The sequence below is a fragment of the Ips typographus genome, linkage group LG5, assembly GCF_016097725.1.
Source record: "Ips typographus isolate SLU linkage group LG5, UJ_Ityp_2.0, whole genome shotgun sequence".
Taxonomy (NCBI): Eukaryota; Metazoa; Arthropoda; class Insecta; order Coleoptera; family Curculionidae; genus Ips; species Ips typographus.
Window position 1 is genome coordinate 6,831,487 of NC_138426.1, and position 20,026 is coordinate 6,851,512.

The 20,026-nt window shown below is 36.8% G+C and overlaps 5 protein-coding genes, 1 long non-coding RNA gene and 1 other non-coding gene across 10 annotated transcripts; 4 read left to right on the plus strand and 3 right to left on the minus strand.

Moving 5' to 3' along the window:
* Window positions 1-1,140: 1,140 nt before the first annotated feature.
* Dis3 (exosome complex exonuclease RRP44-like protein Dis3) lies at window positions 1,141-5,371 on the minus strand. 2 transcript variants are annotated; one of them, XM_081980956.1, is made up of 2 exons: window positions 5,152-5,371; window positions 1,141-4,113 (listed from the first exon to the last, which is right to left on the minus strand). In XM_081980956.1, the coding sequence occupies exon 2, from the start codon at window positions 4,089-4,091 to the stop codon at window positions 1,209-1,211; it is 2,883 nt and encodes a 960-aa protein (XP_081837082.1). In that variant the 5' UTR covers window positions 4,092-4,113; window positions 5,152-5,371; the 3' UTR covers window positions 1,141-1,208. The 2 variants fall into 2 exon arrangements, with proteins under 2 accessions (XP_081837082.1, XP_081837083.1); XM_081980957.1 differs by having other exon boundaries at window positions 5,148-5,371.
* On the plus strand, window positions 4,111-4,980 carry LOC145729964 (uncharacterized). Its single transcript, XR_014178489.1, has 2 exons — window positions 4,111-4,834; window positions 4,900-4,980. It is a non-coding gene; the product is annotated as an uncharacterized LOC145729964 (long non-coding RNA).
* A 654-nt stretch (window positions 5,372-6,025) lies between the features above and the next one.
* Window positions 6,026-6,166, plus strand: LOC145730025 (U4 spliceosomal RNA). Its single transcript, XR_014178509.1, has one exon. It is a non-coding gene; the product is annotated as a U4 spliceosomal RNA (small nuclear RNA).
* Window positions 6,167-6,599: 433 nt separating this feature from the next.
* LOC145729962 (uncharacterized) lies at window positions 6,600-7,841 on the plus strand. Its single transcript, XM_081980963.1, has 2 exons — window positions 6,600-7,114; window positions 7,476-7,841. The coding sequence occupies exons 1-2, from the start codon at window positions 7,094-7,096 to the stop codon at window positions 7,779-7,781; spliced, it is 327 nt and encodes a 108-aa protein (XP_081837089.1). The 5' UTR covers window positions 6,600-7,093; the 3' UTR covers window positions 7,782-7,841.
* Window positions 7,842-8,293: 452 nt separating this feature from the next.
* On the plus strand, window positions 8,294-8,990 carry LOC145729963 (uncharacterized). The gene is made up of 3 exons (XM_081980964.1): window positions 8,294-8,447; window positions 8,533-8,612; window positions 8,729-8,990. Exons 1-3 carry the CDS (start codon window positions 8,430-8,432, stop codon window positions 8,844-8,846), a joined length of 216 nt encoding a protein of 71 aa, XP_081837090.1. The 5' UTR covers window positions 8,294-8,429; the 3' UTR covers window positions 8,847-8,990.
* A 58-nt stretch (window positions 8,991-9,048) lies between these two features.
* Window positions 9,049-19,978, minus strand: cert (ceramide transfer protein). Of its 3 annotated transcripts, XM_081980959.1 has the most exons (10): window positions 19,827-19,978; window positions 19,521-19,753; window positions 18,856-18,972; window positions 18,556-18,796; window positions 18,261-18,493; window positions 11,542-11,709; window positions 11,260-11,491; window positions 10,998-11,200; window positions 10,679-10,811; window positions 9,049-9,256 (listed from the first exon to the last, which is right to left on the minus strand). In XM_081980959.1, the coding sequence occupies exons 2-10, from the start codon at window positions 19,725-19,727 to the stop codon at window positions 9,129-9,131; spliced, it is 1,662 nt and encodes a 553-aa protein (XP_081837085.1). In that variant the 5' UTR covers window positions 19,728-19,753; window positions 19,827-19,978; the 3' UTR covers window positions 9,049-9,128. The 3 variants fall into 3 exon arrangements, with proteins under 3 accessions (XP_081837085.1, XP_081837086.1, XP_081837087.1); XM_081980960.1 differs by lacking the exons at window positions 18,261-18,493; window positions 18,556-18,796; window positions 18,856-18,972; window positions 19,521-19,753; window positions 19,827-19,978 and adding an exon at window positions 17,894-18,038; XM_081980961.1 differs by lacking the exons at window positions 18,261-18,493; window positions 18,556-18,796; window positions 18,856-18,972; window positions 19,521-19,753; window positions 19,827-19,978 and adding an exon at window positions 15,260-15,416.
* Window positions 11,788-15,016, minus strand: LOC145729961 (uncharacterized). Its single transcript, XM_081980962.1, has 3 exons — window positions 13,189-15,016; window positions 12,203-12,456; window positions 11,788-12,146 (listed from the first exon to the last, which is right to left on the minus strand). Exons 1-3 carry the CDS (start codon window positions 13,395-13,397, stop codon window positions 11,851-11,853), a joined length of 759 nt encoding a protein of 252 aa, XP_081837088.1. The 5' UTR covers window positions 13,398-15,016; the 3' UTR covers window positions 11,788-11,850.
* Window positions 19,979-20,026: the final 48 nt, after the last annotated feature.

The following is a 20,026-nucleotide window of genomic DNA, read 5'->3' on the forward strand; positions in this document are numbered from 1 at the left end:
GCTTTAAGGTGTTACTTGCAGTTTTCTTGTGATTTTGAGCTTTTTAAAGCAGTTAAAAGTGATTTATAAATTCTAATCAGAGAGAGAATAAGTATGAGTAGAGCTCGAATCAGCTAAGAAAAGGCCACAGGCGTCATCAAACGATGATGTCACGATCTCTGTACGTCTCGCTTTAAATATTGCTGCTCTCGTTACTTTCCAAGTTGTTGCAGCCAGTCAGTGGCGTGCTATTCTTTTATCAGTAAAATGAAACATTTTCGTCGTTTTTAATAAAGAAAATAAAAGACAACAAGTTTTTTAAAGGAATGGAAACTCCTTCTGCTTCTTTCTTCATAAATTGTAAGACGTTACTGACGATTTCACGGCCTTGGCTGTATATGATAACACCTTTCTTTCCAACCTTTTTGAAAGACATTTTGACAAAATAACGTTTTTTATTCATAACACTATGTGAACTTCAACTGCGACCATCAACAATACAACCAAAACACCAGACTAAAACGGAACCTAACCTAACCCCCTAAGTCTCCCTGTCCGCCACTACATTTTTTTAAACTTGGCAACACCGTTTAGAGTGCCTGCTAGTAAAAGCATATAAAAAGGTCCAAATGTCCCTGGCCGCTGCCGCATCTGTTTTAATTGTGTCCAAGTAAAAACCGTACTACGTTGCCAAGTGGCTTTTTGACCGCTTAACAATATATTTTCGGGAATATTTTAATAGGACGCCTCTGATTATATCTAATGCGACGGCAACTGTAGAAGGAGAAAGAAATAGTTTTAAAAACTGCGTCATTGATGATGCGGTGGCCTTTTCTCATCTGATTCGAGCTCTAACTACTATGTAGTTCAATAAGATGCTTTTTGTGATTTGGGATTAAAACACGTGGAATACGGAAAAACCCTACATTGTCCCTGTTTCCTCTACTTCCACATTTGATCACACAACAAAAACCGGGCATATTCTTCTTGTAAATTTCAAAAACTATAAATTTATGATAAATAAATCTCTATTTCCCATAAGAAGGTATGGACTGTTTGCCCTAACAAAAATTTACGTCTGTCCAAAACAGCTGTTGATGACAGTTTGTCGAAGTGCCTAATAGAATTAGGGTGGTTTACAATAAAAAAAAACTAAATAAATTTACAAATAAGAGGCAATGTATTTACGTCAACCATATAAAAATGTAACTTATAATTAGTTAAACAACCTATTTTTTGCTCTTCTTACTTTTCTTTACTTCACTCTTTTTCCGTTTCTTTGTACCGATGACCGTCTCTTCCGTACTATATTTTTCACTCGTTTCTACCTCCGACAGGGGTGGTACACTAAACCCTGGAACTACCGGCTTTACTAGCTGCACCGTAAACTTTTCATGTTGCACATTGCTGGAATCCAACTTTAATCTTATTGTAACCGGATCGAAAGTGTGAAACACCACATCCCCGGCTTTCTGTGTTTGGTGCTCTTCGTCGTACTCAAACAATCCTGTTTCCCCTTTACTAGCCAGATACAGGGTGCACTCTAAACCGTATTTAGGAATTAAAATTTGTAATGCGTTCTTCCTCACGTACAATATGTATCCTTCTTCATCGTTTAGTTTGCCTTTGAAGAACAAATGGGTGTTAAAGGCCACTGAAGCTCTGCCAGCATACTGGGCCATCCGATTTCTATAGTTCAAGTTCTGGCACAATTCACTGCTCTTTTGTTTGTCCAGCAAGTCTGGATAGGTACTATCTGCACCACAGGACACTGCTAAAAGTCTGTGCACAATCACATCAGCATATCGTCGAATTGGAGATGTGAAATGAGTGTACAAGGGCACCGCAAGCCCATAATGATAGAAATCCTCTTTCTGCAAAGTTCCGCTAGGGAAATACACAGCTTGTAACATGCACCTAGTGGCCAACATCCTTAACATGGTGTTCAAATACGGATTATCCGGATTGGCTGCACGATCCAGGGAATCTGCAAGGTTTTTCCCAGAATCAATTTGTATGTCGAAACCCAAGTGACGTCCAGCTTTAACCAGAGGATCAAAATTAGACGCAGGCGGTGTGGGATGTCTGCGCAACATTGCACAGTCCGGAAAGACTTCTAAAATCTTCCGGGCCACACTGATGTTAGCCAACAGCATGAACTCCTCCACCATTGAGTTGGTTTCATACATTTTCTTGACTTCCACATCTAAAGGTTCCATGGTTTCTGAATCCATCATTATTTTCACTTCAGTAGAAGCCAACACTAAAGCACCATTTTCCAATCTTCTTCTCTTCAATATCTTAGCCAAACTGTTCAGATTCCTTAGTGACTGGGCAATTGAATCTATTTTTGTTTTATCATCGATAGTTAACTGAGCTTCTTCATATGTCATGGCCTTTCGGGACTTAATTATACTCTTATGGAATCTAGTGTTAAGGATATTGGCTTTTTCATCCATTTCCCATACACAGGAAAACGCAAACCTTTCTTCTCCGCCTCTGAGTGAGCACAAATTGGAGCTTAACAGCTCGGGTACCATGTCGATACGTTTTCCTACCAAGTAGACTGTTGTGGCTCTTGATGCTGCTTCTAAATCAATGGCAGTTCCAGGACGAATAAAATGTGAAACGTCTGCGATGTGTACACCAACTTCTAACTTTCCTCCTTCAATTGGCCTGCAATGAAGTGCGTCATCAATGTCTGTACATCCGGGCGGATCAACGGAGCAGATGTCGAGTCCTCGTAAATCGACTCGGCGCTTTTCATCTTCTTCGGTGATGATCCAGGGTAGTTTTGGTAAACAGCTGAGAACTTCTTCCGAAAATTGACTGTGTGGGACGTCGTGTTCAAGTAAAACAACTTCATTTTCCGTGTCTTGACTGCCAATTTTTCCTAAAGCTCTCACGAAATGTCCGTGCGGGTATCTGGAATGCCTCGGCCATGAATCAATGGTTACAATCAACTTTTGAGTCTTAAGGAATTCAGCTTGACGGGTTTCAATACGGACTTTCGGTATCGACTTATTAGCAGGCACAAATATTTGATAAAGACCCTCTGAACTTCCTTGTAAAATTCCACAATACTGCTTCCACTTTCGACGTATAATTCCCACTACTCTTCCAGTAGGTTTGATTTCAGATTTCTGCACCGTGGTCTTCTCCAAGACTTTCTCCTTTTCTTCCAGGTCTTCAATAGCTTCTTCTGATACTCCCTCATCTTCAAGGATAATTTCACTCGGACTCACCCAATGCTCTTTATCAAACACTTCAACAGCAACAATGTCGCCATCTACAGCTCTATTTAAACCACTACGACCTTGCACTAAAATAGGCTCATCAAACTCTTCAACATTAATGAAACCTTCCAGAAAATTATCTTTTGATGCCCTGAAAGTGCCCTGATGTAACACACCTTCTTTGATACCTTTTAGCAAATCACCTGTAGCAAAATGAGGGGGAAAAATCTCTTTCCCTTCAGTTTCAATGTGATAATCTTTTCTGGATAACTTGTCTTCTAATAAAGAGCTGTTTTCTAGATGTTTCACATATTCAGTGATAGTGCAACAGGGTATGTTTTGTGATTTTGCCAGTTCGCGGTTTCTAGCATCGTCCGTTATTAAAACGAATTGATTGCGAGGTAGGTGATTTATATACCAGGAAGTAGCTTTTCTGATACACCTGTCATTGTGATCGTTAATCAATTCCCCCTCCTGTTCAGGCAAGAAAGTGTCTTTATGATGGTCGTTTACGAACACGTAAAAGTGTCTGCTAGGGTTTTCAATGATGGCATTCAAACGCTTGTATATCGGCAAGCTGCGGTGTTTGACCTCTTTATAAACTGTATGTAAAATGATGACGTTGGAGATAACCGGTTCTTCCAGCACGTCCATTTGGTCTAGAATGACATTGGTGTCCAAAATGACAAAGTGATTGTAGTTAAATAGAGAACAGTTGTTTACATGGGATTCTGATAAATGGCTGGACGATTCGGAGTTGCATTTAGTGCAAGCTGGGACCCCACATGATATATCATCTCTGATGTAGTGTTCACGGACGTTTTTAAGGAAATTGCCGATTTTGTTTTTTTTAATAAATGACTTGGTGGTAAACATTGTGTTGTGCAGGCAGAATTCTCTGAAAATGTAGAAATTATGTTTATTTAGTCTAGAAATAATTAGCACAAATTATTATTATATTTTCATGTACAAATTACTAAAAAGAGTTATTGTCCTTTTCTCCATGTAACCCACATTTCAAATAATACTAAAAGTTTTGTTAATGTTAATAATACAGCTTTTTATCATAGAAAGCACTACTTAAACCTTAAACCATCTTTTCTATGACCAAAATACCATCATTTTTTAACTGTGTAGTTTTCTGTGGTGTTTCCAAATCTATTTAAAGAAAATTAAACTGCCAGTTTAGTTTAGAAACTTATTAGTACAAATTAATATCTACCCTGTACATCTTGTATTTCAAGTATTATGTAGTCTGTGCAAATAATAAATGAATGAATGAATATTTGATAGTTTGTTAAAGTTTCTGCACTCCCCTGCACGTTTGGGGCTCCCGCACCTACGGGATGGGGTCCCTTGCCCCGCGTTTTCATTTTTATAATTATATTATATAACATGTTATTAGTTACTTAGTGTAGTTAAGTGTTTTTTCTCCATTATAAGGTAACGAAACTCTTTTATACTTTTATACTTTATCTTTATATTCCAAATTCTTTTTCAACCATTTTACAGTTTAGTTGCCTTCCATTAATGCTTAAGATAATTCTTTGTTACTAATGGGTCTCGCTGTCTATCCCTGTTTAGAAAGACAGCGTCCAACGTGTTAAGCAGCTTTTAAGGTATGTCCTTCGCCATTGTCCACATTTTTGAGTTCACCTTTGTTAGAGCGTTTTAATTCTTTTAGCTCCTGATGATGGGCATGTCTATGCCCGAAACTAGTCGAGCGCCCCATTAACTGGTGGGTTAATAAATTTATAGTGGAGAAGACTGTGTGTTATTCCGCAAATGAATGAATGTTATAATTTGTGGATTAGGACTACTTAACCAACCTATAAAAGGTCTTAGGCGTTCACAGAGATTGCAATTTCCCTACTGTATACTAAATTGACTATACTATATGCTAATATAGTTAAAAATATATAACAATAAAACTTACATGAGTATACTTGGTCTGTTTGTTATAAACTTGTACAATATTCACTGCATGGGACCAGGGACCAATAAAAATAACGTATAACCAGGTCATAAAAACAGTCACAAATTGCTCTGAAGTCGAATATTGAACCGATTTTAACTGCTAAAACCTGAAAATTAGAAACTTTCTAGCCTAGTACCCCGTTCTAGTGGAAAAGTTAGGTTAAGTAAACCTGCTCTAACCTCAGAATTTAAAAATGTTTTTGACAATTGACAGAAAAATGGTTATTTTTTCTCTCTATCTCATTCTAACTTCAACACAACAATATTCATACAAGTTGTTAAACAAATAACGCTGGAAAATATAACTCTACATGAAGTTAAGTTAAGCAAAAATATAAATGAAAAAATAGCTTTATAGAATACATAAAGTTTCTTGAGTATTGTTTCTAAATTGTCTATTCTTGACTGATGGTGAAGGTAAAAGTGTCCTAACTTTATTTTTTACATTTTAACTATAGTTATTCAAACCAAAAACAAAAAAATGCATTGAGTTTAAGGACAACTTAGATAAGTTAACTTTAAGCTGTGTTGCACCTGATTTGTCACATTCAAATCTCAACTTAGCTTAAGTTGTACTTAAAATTGACTTAGAAGTGTCGGGAAAACACTGAAAACAGGCATTAATGCAGCATGTGTTTTTTGAATTTAACACGTTTACTGGAATAGATAAATGATAGAAGTACTTAACAAGTGTAAATTCTCTAATATTTACTAGTAAGTCATGCTTTAGAAAACTAGTGCAGTTAGTTACGGAGAGAGGGAGCTACAAGCCAGTCATTGCCGCGTTATCTAGAAAATGAGGAATCACTCTACAAATTTACCAAAGAATATTCAGCTTTGCGCAGTGGCATTATCGTAACCAATGAGGTTTATCCGAGGTGCGATTATTGCTAGTTGAAAACTTTAACCAATACCCCGCCATGTGTACGTGAAAGACCGTGCACTAAGGCAATTTTTGGAGGCCTCTATTGAGGCCATAAACTTGAACAAAAAGAAAAGTTATCCTCTATCTCTAGAAAGCGTTTAACTCCCAATTTGTTTACAAGACTACAACTGTCAAAACTCAGATCTTATTGCTCTTATCTCAATGTGGTTCAATCAATCATGAACCTTGATTAGTGATCTTCTTTGACGTCTTTCTATCTCTAGCAGTACGGGTCCAATTCTTTCTTGCAACATTCTGGATATCGCCTCTGGGGCCTACCAATGCTCCGTTTGGTCTCTTTTGGGCGCCAAACTAGTATCCTATGTGCCCACCTGTGGTCGTCCTGCCTTGCCAGATGACCAGCCCATCTCTATTTCAGTTGTGCCACAAGCCTTAGAACATCTGTCACTTTAGTTCTTCTACGAATTTCCGGCATTACGCAGGCATCAAACACTCTCCTTTTCAAATTTATAGGAAATTAATAGAGATAAATCCTAGTCTGCCCAGGAGAGGTCTCACCGAGAGACCACCTCCAGGGGTTAGTCGTTAACGGTCACCTGGATGTCTTGTGTACTCATGATGAGTGATGAGATGACTTATATAAAAACTACAGGGTGACCTTTTACAAAAAAAAATTGTCGTAACTCTTCATTGGCAATACCACGCAATATTGTCACAATTCTCAATAATCCATCATCGAAACCGTTCAACATATTAATTTTGTCACGTACACGCGTAATGTCGATCGATTAGTAGTGACATGAAATAGCGTTTTTCCATAGTTTCCCAATCACCCATATTTGCCCATTAAAAGAGTGGCGCGTGAATTTCATGGCCGCCCGTTTTACTACCACTTTCGCTTATTTCTGCCCAGACGCCGGTGTGACTATGGTGAATTAACGTTAGTTTTTGCAACCAAATTACTGGAGGAAATTTCTTGCTTTTGACTGATTGTCCCGGTTCAAAAACCGTGAAAATGTCTCGTACATCTCTATTGGTAAGTTTTGATTTTTTTTAGCTAAAAAGTTAGCGGTAAAGTTTATTAAGCATGTAGAATACTTAATAATTGCGAATGATTTGCTTCAACAAACTGTAATAAGAAACCAGATTATCTACAAGGTTTTATTAGTATGATTGTAATTGAAACATATATACAGTATGTTGAAGTCTTTATTAAGCTACAATTTTCGACACATCCAATGACAAATTCTCTGATATTTGGTTAATCGGTCGCGGTCACAGAATGACCGCAACCATCATCAGTGACTCGTAAAATAAAAACCTGTTTCTGTTTAATAACAAATAAACCAACTTAATTAAAATCAATATTCTTTAATAATTACTCAACTTATTTACAGGTTGTTCCTGTTTTGGTACTCTTAACCACGTCAATCGTGAAAGCAGAACCGTCAACCCTAATAAGGGACTTGATCCAATTTAACCTGGCCGGACATCCGGTCCTGCACAAGTCAGTGGACTGGCCCTTTGATCCTGAAGTAGGCGCCAGAAGGGCCAGACAGTACCAGGAACTGAACGGACGTTTAGGGGAAAAAGCCATAGAACGACTAGGGCTGGGCATCGACGGGTACGACCGGGAACGATCAGCAAAGCAGCGAGAACGTGACGAAGGGCATTTAAACGGGATCGATTACTTGACTCCTTGATTGCTTTGTTTTTATGTTGTTAGTTGGTGTAAATACAGTTTTTTGTGTAGTAGGAAAGAAGTTTAATTTTATACTCCCAAACCAAATGACAGTCACCAAGTGTCAAGAATTCTATTTTTTTTTTTTGGAGAGGACAGTCACATGAGAGGTTTAGAGCAGTCCTCAAAAATTAGAGACTTGTTATACATTAAAAATCGTACATCCTGAAGTCAACTAGAACATTAAAGTCACTTCTTACTTGTATAGATGGATCACTGGAAAAAAACAAAAAAAAAGCAAGCTTCTTTAATTCATTACAATTCTGCCACATATGCTTATCGAAATATGATTTATTCTAGTGCTGATCCTGGTTAAATAACCACTTCCGTTCACAAAGAACTTAAAAAAAAGCAATTTATTAAGTATACCACTAATTGTTCAAAGTTTAAGCACAATAGCAAATTACATGGCCAAGAAGCACACACCATTAAGTAGAAGGCTCTTAAGTTGGGCGCAGGTTCTTGAAAAACTTTCACTTTTCACTTTGGTACCGACTTCATAATCGTTATTATTATTGCGTGGTACTGGCAGTGTGGTGACAGGGTAAATTTATTTTTTAGCGTGGAAGTATCGACTAGTTTTGAGGTAAATTCACTGCAGCAAGGAACAATGAAAGGTCTACTATTGGTAAGAATTTTTGTAGCAACTTCTAGTCAAGCAGTAACATTTTGTAGTACAAATGTGTGAATGTTATGCATGGTATTTGTTTTAGGTGTGTATACTTGCAGTATTTTGTTTAACAATGTCAAGTGCATTACAACCTAAGGCACCCAATTTCCAGTATTTCGAAAGGTAAGTAATAAGTACTATTAAAGCATTTGAACAAAACGTGGTCAATCTAATTCAACGTAAATATAGTCTAACTATTCTGGTAATATTTTCATTTTAAAATGGAAGGAATGTTTTAGGCCCAAATACCGATATCCGTACTACGACGAAAATGGCGTAGGCCGATTGCTCTATGGATATGGAGATGACAAACTCTATCAATATAAAGTGTTTACACCACTAGAAGGAATCCATTAAGTACTTTAACAAACTTTAGTGATAAGATTTATAGATTGTAAGTAGAATTTTATACTTTTTACTAGTCATTTATTATTGTTTTTTATCAATTTAAAAATGTAAGAAATAAATTAACAATGTTCTGTTTTTTTGACCTGCAAACAATCTCTTACGTACAGTTACTCTGAAGACACATTTACTGGTAGGACACAAAAACACAATATAACATAATAAAATAACATTTAATAGTTAATGTACAAGTAATAAAAGAAAAAACGAAAATATACTCAAACCTTATCCTTTCTAAAACATAATAGGTTTGTTTTTTGTTTGATTGATGACGTACGCCGTGAATCGTTTTAGAAATTTTGGGTACTCCCTTTTGTACACAGCCCTTAGTACTGATGCGGGTGCCCAACCTCCAGGATTAACTACAAGAAATCCGTTTACATCAATTCATTCCTCTTAGCATTGACTAAATGATAAGTACAGACAACCAGCGCAATGTACTTAAATTGGCACCCAAAAAGGAAGCCGTTTACGCTTCAAGGGCTTCCTATTGTATTTCAGTTGTAGGTAAACTCTAAGAGATGGCGCTAACACAGCTCGTCATTGCAGACATAGTTGCCAATTTTAGCAGTATTTCCTATAATCCGCTTTCTTTTGCTATCCCATCTGAACAGCGTAAGAAAGCTTGATTTTTTCAAATAAATTTGAGTTGTTTCTCGTATTTTGAAAAACAAAACAAGATAAGGATTTCTGGTTTGAGGTATCGATAATAAAGATTCTATTTATTTTAAAAGTCACGGGACTTTTTTTAACGTCAAAACGGAATCCTAATGTCACGTGACAGTTTTTAGTTTTAAACTGACACACGTATCTATTTGTAAGATTAAAATGTCATTTTTAACGTCACGTGACAGTTTTTATTTTTAGACTATTTCTTTAAATCGCTTGGCTCTTTTTTAACGTCAAAACAGATCCTGAAGGTCACGTGACTCTCTTAAGATTAAATATGGAATTTATAATGTCACATGACAGTTTTAAATGTCAAAATGTCATTTGAAGGATCACGTAATCGTTTTTTAGTTTAAACTGATATTTTTAAAGACACGTGACCCTCTTTACAGTACAAATGGCCACGTGACAATTTTCAATTATTTTACCGTCAAAACGAAATCTTAAAGGTCACGTGACTCTTTTTTTTAATGTCAAACCGAAAACCTGAAAGTCACGTGACTGTAAATAGTGAAATAATGTTTAAAGGGTCACATGACGATTTTCAATAATAAATATATTTTCAAAGGTCACGTGACTCTTATTTAATGCCAAAACGGAACCCTGAAGATCACGTGACTGAAAATGACAAAATATTATTTGACGGGCCACTTGACTATTTTCTATAAATAAATTTAATTTTAAAGATTACGTGACCGTTTTTTAGTTTTAAACTCTAAATCTCGTGACTCATTTTAAGGTACAAATGGTCACGTGACTGTTTTAAGATTAAACATGAAATTCATAATGTATTAAGTATAAAATAACCCTTGATGAATATTAAAAATAAACAAATAACTAAACTAAAAATACAACGAAGCGAAACACAATAATTAAAGAAAACACACACAAAATCTGTTATTTTTTGCCTAGAAACAAATCAAAAAATGTGATTTGTCAACTAGACAACGCCGCATTAAAACTGATGTTTTCCAACAGTCAAAAGATCGATCTCACGCTGCTTACTTAAATTAAGTTTCAGTTCCATTGCCACTGTTTGTCTATACTTATCATTTAGTCTAAACGCTTTTAGCGAGCATACAGCAGGTGACAAATAAATATAAAAGACAACTTACCAACTGAACAATACGTTATTTTGCAAGATACGTTGTCTCTACTGATGGGAGCGCCATCTTTCGGCGGATGCACCCTCGTTTGACAAAGAAGGCATACTTGTAAATATATCCTAACGCATTTACCTGCGTTGGCCTAAAATAAAACATTTCTGTATTATACCAGTGTATTTTTTTGTCCGAAAGACTAATTTAATGTTATGTTATTGACTGATACAAAAATTGTTAAATTACCTTCAGCGCCTTCTTGACTCAAAAACTACTTCACCACCACTACCACTAACAGTAACTACAGCACATCTTGTGTAACAAAACAACTTACCGGATGTTCTGGACTGACAGTCGAGTTATTTACAACTGTCCACATATCCGGTCCGTCCCTGTCTTGGTCGTTGGGCAATTTCCTCATATGCGACCAAAACACCACGTCTCTTTGACTGGCCGGCCATATTCTTTTGTGTGTCTGCAGGAAAACTAGCGTATCCTCTGAGATCGTTTCTAACACGGTCATGTGTTCCAAAGTAGCTAAAATTGATTGTGTAAGTTATGACGGTTAAATTAGTACTCCAATAAGAAATACTTACTTTCCCAATCATATCGATATTTGGGATTAAAAAAATAATGACAAACTTCGCGTCCAGTAATGCCTTTGACTACGTGTACTGCTTTTAGCGGATCAACCACCATTCCGTCTACTTCTTCTTCCCTCCGGTACATTTTCATTTCACCATCCTCAGCGAATAATTGCCATCCGGTGCCGCATTCGCCAATACCCATTTTCGCCATTGTCACTTGTTGCCTAACTACTCGATCGATCTACAAGAATTATAGTAAAAAAAGTGATATAAAAAAGGATTCAAACATACTTCCGGCCATAATCTGTGTTGTAGTGACGGTGAAGTGGGCGGTGGTGTGATCGGAATTTGTCCAGTTTTCAGTTTTTCTCTCAGTTCCTGTTCCTCTTCCATTTTGTCTAGGCCGGATTCCACGGCATCGTAAAATTCATCGTCAGCCAGCACACTATGAGGCCCTTCCTAAAGAATAGTTACAATTTAAATCCAGCCCAGTGCTGTTTCGCAATAATGTTATTAACATCTAAGTAAATCGCAATATAACTATAAAAAATCATCGTATATTACAAAAACTTTTGTACTTAACAAACATCTTCTCTAAAACTACAACTTATTAATAATCCCGACTGTTTTCTCCATTTCCAGAAACTCCATTTTGCTGTCATGCTCCTGCCTCATCATTCGTATCGTCTCTTTGTGTTTCTGCCTGATAAACTCCAGTTCTAAGGAGTGTTTCTCCTTCATGTGCTGCAGCTTCAACTTGTGCTCTTCCAGGAAACACTTCCTCTGTAGGTCTTCTAGTGAGTTGTACACGTGAAACTCCACATCACTCTTGTGAGTTTGGTTCTCAAATTCGTACGTTTCCGTTTGTTCGATTTCGATTTTCGGCTGAACTGGAGCTTGAAATTGACCAAAAATCAGTAACTTCAACCTGTCCGGGACTAGTTTGTCTTACCATTTTCCTCCACATCGCTGGCATCGTCGTCTCCATTCTGATCATCCATTAAAGTGTCGCGTATGTAATCTTTGACGTCCAACGACATTTCTCCTTCGTTACCCTCTTCCACAGTTTCAATTTCGATGTTGGACGTGTCGGATGGGATCGTGCTTACACTTCGTTTGATGTAAGTCATTTTCGCTTTGTTGCGCATATTTCTTCTCGCTTCCTTTTTAATGTTGTCGTATTTGTGTTTTAAAACGGTTGCCGACCTAAAAGATGGATGGACTATTAAAGTCTCAAATTCAATTTTGTATATCCTAAGCAGTCTTGGAAAAATTACTGGCAAAACCAGAGTAGGGAGAATAACAATATATTGATTAACTTATAACAATAATTGAATGCGTTATTTAATTGTTGCTATGCTAATGAGCTAAAAAATATCCCTGGTATAATAACGCTGTTGTAATTTAAGTTGAACTTTACTATACAATAATTCAAGTGACAAAACAATTATTGTTAACAGACATTTCACTTACAAGTGCGTCCAGTAATGTATGCCTGGTTGCATATCTTGATTTCAGTGACATCAAGTACAGTAGTTTGACAGTTCACGTTGAGTTTAATTTGGTCACTAATTAATTTTTTAAAGGTTTGGGTGATGAAAAAATACCATTCCATGGGTGGTCTATATCATAGTTAATTGATAGGTTTATGGTGAGTGTTATGTGTGGCATTTGCGTGAATTCCAGGACTGCTGTTGGTTTGTGATTGGTCAACAAATTACTAGTGCAAATAAAATGTCAAATGTCAAAAAAACACAAAAGCAAGAAAATCAGTAAAAAAATTGTGATCGGCGCTACTGATTAAGTGGGTACCACACCAACAGTGTCCTTGAATTTGATATCGTTTAACGACAATCAAATCCGTGCAATTAAATCTCCTACTCGCAGTTTAAGACCAATAAAACCGATACCAATTTTAACTAACCGTTTCTTGCGTACCTGTACGGATCTCCGCCTAATCGAGCATTAAAGTCTTTGGCCAATTCCTGCCAGGCCCTGTTCTTCCTCATATTCGAGGCTTGATCGGTCCGTTTAATTTCGATTTGAGCCTCGTAAACCTGCAACAGTTCGGCCAGCACTCGGTTCTCCTTCCTAGTGAAATTGGGTGATCGTTTTCTCGTAAATTCGTACACTTTGTCCGTCGACATTTTTTCCCTTAATCCTGACGTTAATCGACAGAGTTGCACCGAGATTTCAAGCTCGTTTCCACGGTATTTGAAACGCAACACCAGTTCACAATTATAACCCCCAAAAACAACCTCGTGTACCGAATAGAAACGTGAACGAACGCTTCTGACTGGATTATAATCACTAAAGCAGTAAAGCCGGATTATTTTTGACCGAGGTTCGGGCAAACTCCGTTTACCCTAACCCGAGCGCTGTTTATCGATCCTTACGGTTAACCGGTCGGAAGACCAGTGGCGTAACATATTCAACACAGCTGCTGTATCATTATCAGCTTAATTTTTTGATTTCAAGATGCATTAACATGATTTATCTGAAAATTAAGTACATAAAAACACTGTAAAAATCAGTTATCAAAAGTACGTTAATTATAGAGCTAAACGATAAATATCTCAGTTAAGTGTAATCTTAATATTTCATTTTTCACAAAGAGTAGTTGGCAGTGAAACCCACTTTGGAGTAACACTGGAACGTCAAATGAACACATGACCCGTGTAAAATTAAAAAATGTATGCGTTTCAATATTTAATAGTTCAAGAAAAACGTAAAAACACGCAACTGAAAATAAATTGCAACTGTCACGATTCAGCCATCGCCGACTACTGTCAAACGTCAGCTTACTGCAGAATCAATGAAATGACAATGCGTTGTTGGATGGTACAATACATAACTAGTTGAAGCCAAATAATTTATATTTTTTTTCGTAAAAGTGTCACTGTTTATGCTATCGACGCTAATACTGGCTTACTTCTATTTACGCTGTTAATTGTAATTTCAGCAACGGTATGAACAAATAAAGTTTTACGAAAAGTTTACCCAATCAATGATTTCTAACGAATTCTGATAATGGCAAAACATCACTTTTGCTGCTTTTAAGGGTCAGTTAAGCTTAAACCGTAAAATTAACATTGACCATAAGACTGATAAACCGACACATTTACTTAAACAACCTTCAAGTTAAATATTTTCGCATATTGCTCCATGTTGCACCTTCAAACTGTCAAAAAAGGCATTCTCACCTCATTAAAATGTACGATAAAAATCGCTTCAATAGGGTTTTTACTAATTATTCTACTATGATGTCGGTGGTACGTACCCGAATCGAATGATAATCGAACAATAACAGCTATTTCAGTCGCACTTTGTCTGCATATTATGCATGCCAATCGATTATTCAGCTTTAATTAGTTTTATTTGTATTAAAGTAAGTTAGGCCCTAAAATAGTTCTTAACTGTTCCGGTTAAATTCTGTTTAGCACTTTAGCAAACAAAATTTAAGGTTGTTTGTGTATTTTTAATAACGTTAGCAGTTCGGTTTTACAATATTTAGTCATTTTACAACCAATAAATAGAATAATTGGGAAAATTTTCAGTGGTGCAGAAAAAAGCTTAAAATAGGTATGAGTGGTTTTCAATTAAACAACTGAGATTATAATATCCTAATGCTACTAATTACTAAATGCTCTCGTAAACAGAAGTGATTCATTTGAAATGCGTTTCCTTCTCTCCACACTACAGATTAATAAAGTCATACAGATAATGTTGTTCAGTGTTGATGTCGCTTCTCTGGGTCAATATACTGTAATCTTACCCGCTTTGTTATTCTAGAACATAAAGCCAATCAATTTTGATGTGGCGATGGAAAATTCATTTGTCAACTTTTACCCACAAACAAGAAAAATAACACTGACCGACCACAGTTAGTTTAAATGACTGTAGCAAGGACGATTAACAACGAAACTTAGTCATTTACAGAGATAATGTTATCGGTACTGAATAAATGATATATTAGGACTGTCAAGGGATGTTTAACAATGGTACAAACCCTCTTGGAACGTCGAAACTTCATGTTAAATATCGCACAAAACAATGAATAACACGCAACACGTTTTTTTTCGTCACGAGCGCGTAGTAATTCGACCGTGTACGCTGTACGACGCTCAACCAAACACTGATGGTTGAAATGTGAATTATTTATTCAACTACATGCAGTAGTTGATTGGTTGCCCCCGGCACTTGGACTTTAATTAATACTGGATTTAATAGAACAGGAGCACTCTGTAAACTTATATGAAGAAGTAAAGAACATTTTCTGTCCTGGAAATAAGTACAAAAAAGTGGAAATTCTAATTGGTTATCGACCCCGATGTCAAGGCCCCCAGATTGTCTAGCCCCCTTTTTTTAGGCATAGTCACGCTACCAGTTGCCAAATCACTGATTAGTTTCAATTATCCAGGGTATCAAGTTTAATTAACTGAAGGGGCAAAAAATGTGTTTAGCAACCACCACACCGAAAACATCCTTAAAAATTCGGAGATAGCACAATTTAGAAGGTCATTGAACGCGCTTAATTTTAACCCCAAATAAAGTATTATCAAATTATTTAGACCAAAACAGACCATAATAACTAACTAAAACCTGTTTTTAGCAGGACAAACCAAGGAAAACAGTTAAGAATCTAAATTGCTGTTTCCTCTTTTCCTTGGGCATGGTTAAGCTAGTGCACAGCAAAACACCTGTTAACACATACAAGCAACCTAATGAAATATTTGGAGATCACTATAAAATTCACAAACAATCATTGTAGACTATAGTGATCATAAAATTGATAACTAATACTCATCGCTGATGGAATGTGACCATTGCAAGTTACTTGCAAGCTCAAGCAAATCAATACCTCCAATTCGAGAAGAGAGTGGCATCTGGGCTAGAACCAACAAACAAAAAGCTGCTCTATTTGCCACTTACCTGCAAAATATTTTCCAACCAAACGAGAAACAAGCAGAATGTCCTCAAACAGAAACAACACAAAAAAGTTTAGAAATAAAATTAGTAACACCAAAGGAGGTAATCAAAGAAATAAAAGAAAACATAAACTCCAAAAAAGCTCCAGGTTATGATTTAATTACGGGAGAAATACTTAAGCAACTCCCAAAAAAAGGGGTTATTAAAATTACCCATTTAATTAATGCTTCGTTTCGCTTGAAATACGTTCCTATGTTGTGGAAAACGGCAGACGTAATTATGATACCAAAACCCGGCAAAACCGTAAACGAAGCTAAATCTTACAGACCCATTTCTCTCCTACCTGTGCTATCAAAATTATTTGAGAAACTTTTTCATACAAGGCTGAAGAAAATCATTGATGAAAGACAGATGGTTCCTGACCATCAGTTTGGGTTTCGCAACAAACATTCTACAGTGGATCAAGTACATAGAATAACAGAAATAATTGAAGACTGCCTAGAAAAGAAGGAGATATGCTCCGCCGTCTTTCTAGACGTCGCCCAGGCATTTGATAAAGTTTGGCATGATGGCCTCATCAAGAAATTAAAGGTGCTCTTTCCACTGCAGTATACAAAGCTATTAGAATCATATTTAAGTCAAAGAACCTTCAGAATCAAACAAGAGAACGAGTACTCGGAATTAAAAATCATAAACGCTGGAGTCCCCCAAGGCAGTGTCCTTGGACCAGTGCTATACTTGTTATATACTTGCGACATACCTGTAACAGACAACATAAAGCTAGCAACATTTGCTGACGATACTGCAGTTCTAGCAGTAGGAAATTCCATAGAAGAGACAACTGCCAATCTTCAATATGCAGTAAATGCCATAAACGCGTGGACTGCACAGTGGCGGATTAAATTAAATGAAAATAAATCTGTTCATATGAATTTTACAAATAGAAAAGTAAACCATCTTTCAGTGCAATTAAACAACAATATAATTCCTCGCAAACAAACTACTAAATATTTAGGTCTTAACCTTGATGTCAAGCTTAAATGGAAAGTTCACGTTAAAATGAAAACTGAACAATTAAAACTCAAATATAAAAGCATGTATTGGCTACTGGGAAGAGATTCGCAGCTTTCCATCAAAAACAAACTACTGGTTTACCAGCAGGTCCTTAAACCAGTGTGGACATATGGCCTTCCGTTGTGGGGTTGTACCAAACCAAGCAATTACAATTGCCTACAAGTGTTTCAGAATCGGGTACTAAGGAACATTGTAAATGCACCCTGGTATGTTCGGAATGAGGATCTGCATCGGGAGCTACAGGTGCGGACAGTCAAAGAAGAAATAGCGATAGCAGCCAGGAGACATGAAGAAAGACTCCACAACCATCCGAATGTTGAAGCGCTTCAACTGCTAGACAACCAGAACACAGTGAGGAGGCTCAAAAGAACTAAACCGTTTGAGCTTGTGAACCTGTGAAGTGAACTGTGAAAAAGCAGAGTACAGTGCGGGTTAGGCACAACAGTTGACCAGGTGCGAAACACGCGAAAACCTGTGATGGACCGCTGGGAATGTCACAGTTAAATCACTGTAGTAAATTAGGTTATATTTAGGATGCTTGTTAATCTTAAGATTAGGTGCATCACAAAACTTAAAAAAAAAAAAAAAAAAAAAAAACTTGCAAGCTAGAATTGCAAATAATTAGACATGACTTACCTACCTCCAGAAACTTGGATCGAATAGTCATCAGCCATTTTAATTTATGCTTAGAACCTTCCATTTTTGTTGGATATTTAAATACTGGCGGACGGGAAAGGTTTTTTCTTGCAAATTTTGAATTAAAATAACCAAAAATGTCACTTTTAACAATATTAGTGAAACAGGTTATATGGCTACTTTTAGAAACTGTCAAATTAATGAAAATATATCAACAGGTTGGCAAATAGGTGAACGAGTGTACTTTCAGTCCTTAATGAATAAATCTGACTCTTTGAAGTCAAGAAAAACCTTTTTGACCATTCACAAACTATAAACAGGACTGTGATTCACCTGACACATTTTCTTTCCAAAAATCAACATAAACTTACCTCCATTTCAGGTCCAGGATGTACACTTCTATTCTTTTGCAGCTGTTCAAAGTATTTCTTCAACAACACCTCGCTTTTTTTCCTCCTGTCTCTCTCCTTCTCCAGCCTCTTTTTCCAAGCTTCTTCCCTTTGCACCACGATTTCAGAGCAATGTGCTAAAGTGTCGATAACGGCGGCCGTTGTAGTCTTAAAAGTTATCGCCTCCCCCTTGAAGTCCACCACTGGCAAGTTCTCTATTTGAACCAGTTAAATTGTAATTAGTACAAGCCAAATGAGGACTCAACCACTCCTATACCTTTGTTAGGCAAATCCTTTTTGTTATCGACACAAGAATCGAAATACTTCTGCAAAGTGTCAATCTGCTGACTTAAAATGTCTTTGTAGGTGCCGATTTCCGCGAGTTTTTCGTGTAGAGTTCGGCTGCTGCGTTTGAAGCTACTGCCCGAAGCTGTGCTGTGGTTGTTCGATTGGAGACTCACGGAAGAGTCGTGTCGTTTCAGACTGGTTTCTGAGCCGGTAGCATAGCCTGATTCTACCTAAGAAGTTCAAATGTCATTTAGTAGAAAATAACAGCAGTTTTGATGGGAGTTTTTACCCTGCATGACTCTAAAGCTTCCACCCAAGCCTGTTTTTTGTCAACGGTGTCGGCTCGCAAGTACCAAACACAATCATTGACCGCCACATCAAAACGGCATTCATCAAATTCATGGGGCTGAAAATAATATTAGAATTTACTGTCAATAAATGTATAGAAAATGCTAGAAGATGATATTGGCTTAAATTTTATATGTTTTTTTCTTAGTCATTACAAAATGTGTTATTGAAATGACTAATTAGTAACCTTAGTAGTAAATTAAAAATTGAGATTTAAGCCACTCCAACCTAGACGATTTGAGAGGGACACTCAAAAGCCAAACCTTCACAACATACTATCCTACTTTATGCACAAAATTCTTTGTTAATAAAAACACCCTAATAACTATAGACAGTTAAAATGAACAGACACTACTAACTTACTATTTGAATCAATTTAGTATTTTTCCTACTGGTTTTAACCCTTTAACCAATAATAGCTCTAGACACTTAAAGTTTTAAGATGATTAAAAGAAACCCCACATCAACAACTCAAGTCAGTGAGTAATTTCTTTAAAAGTGTAGGTAGGTAACTAAGATTAATTATCACCAAATGGTGTCAATACATGAACAGAGACATAGACACTATACAAATTTGATCCTAAAGTTAATTAGCTAATGGAATACCTTGATAGCGGCCTTGGCAAGGGACAGGGCTCCTCTGCACCCATAACCCCGTTCATGTTCGCTCTTATAGTAGGACAGGGTGCCATTTTTCAACACAATGTACCTGTCCTGCCATCCATGGATGTAATTTGTCCATTTGCTTAAAACGCCAGCGAATTCGGTCTGATTCTCGAGGTCGGATTCCTCGCTGCTGTGCTCGTCCGCCATTCTAGCCAGTCGTAATCCTTGAAGGGCTTTTTTCGAATTCTTATTTTAGAATGGATTCGGCCTAGTTTTTGGGGCGCAGCTGATACGTGGATAACTTACTTCGTTCAACGGTTATAAATCGCCCAAATAGATAACGTATGCGACTGATTCATTTTTAAACAATTTCACTACACTAATTAATGAGTTTTCTAGTTAAATTACAAACAACAACAACAATCAAAACAATTTGGGTTTTTTCTGTGACTTTTCTGGGCATGCTCCTGTCAGTAGGTTAGGTGACACATCGGTTACGTCACGGA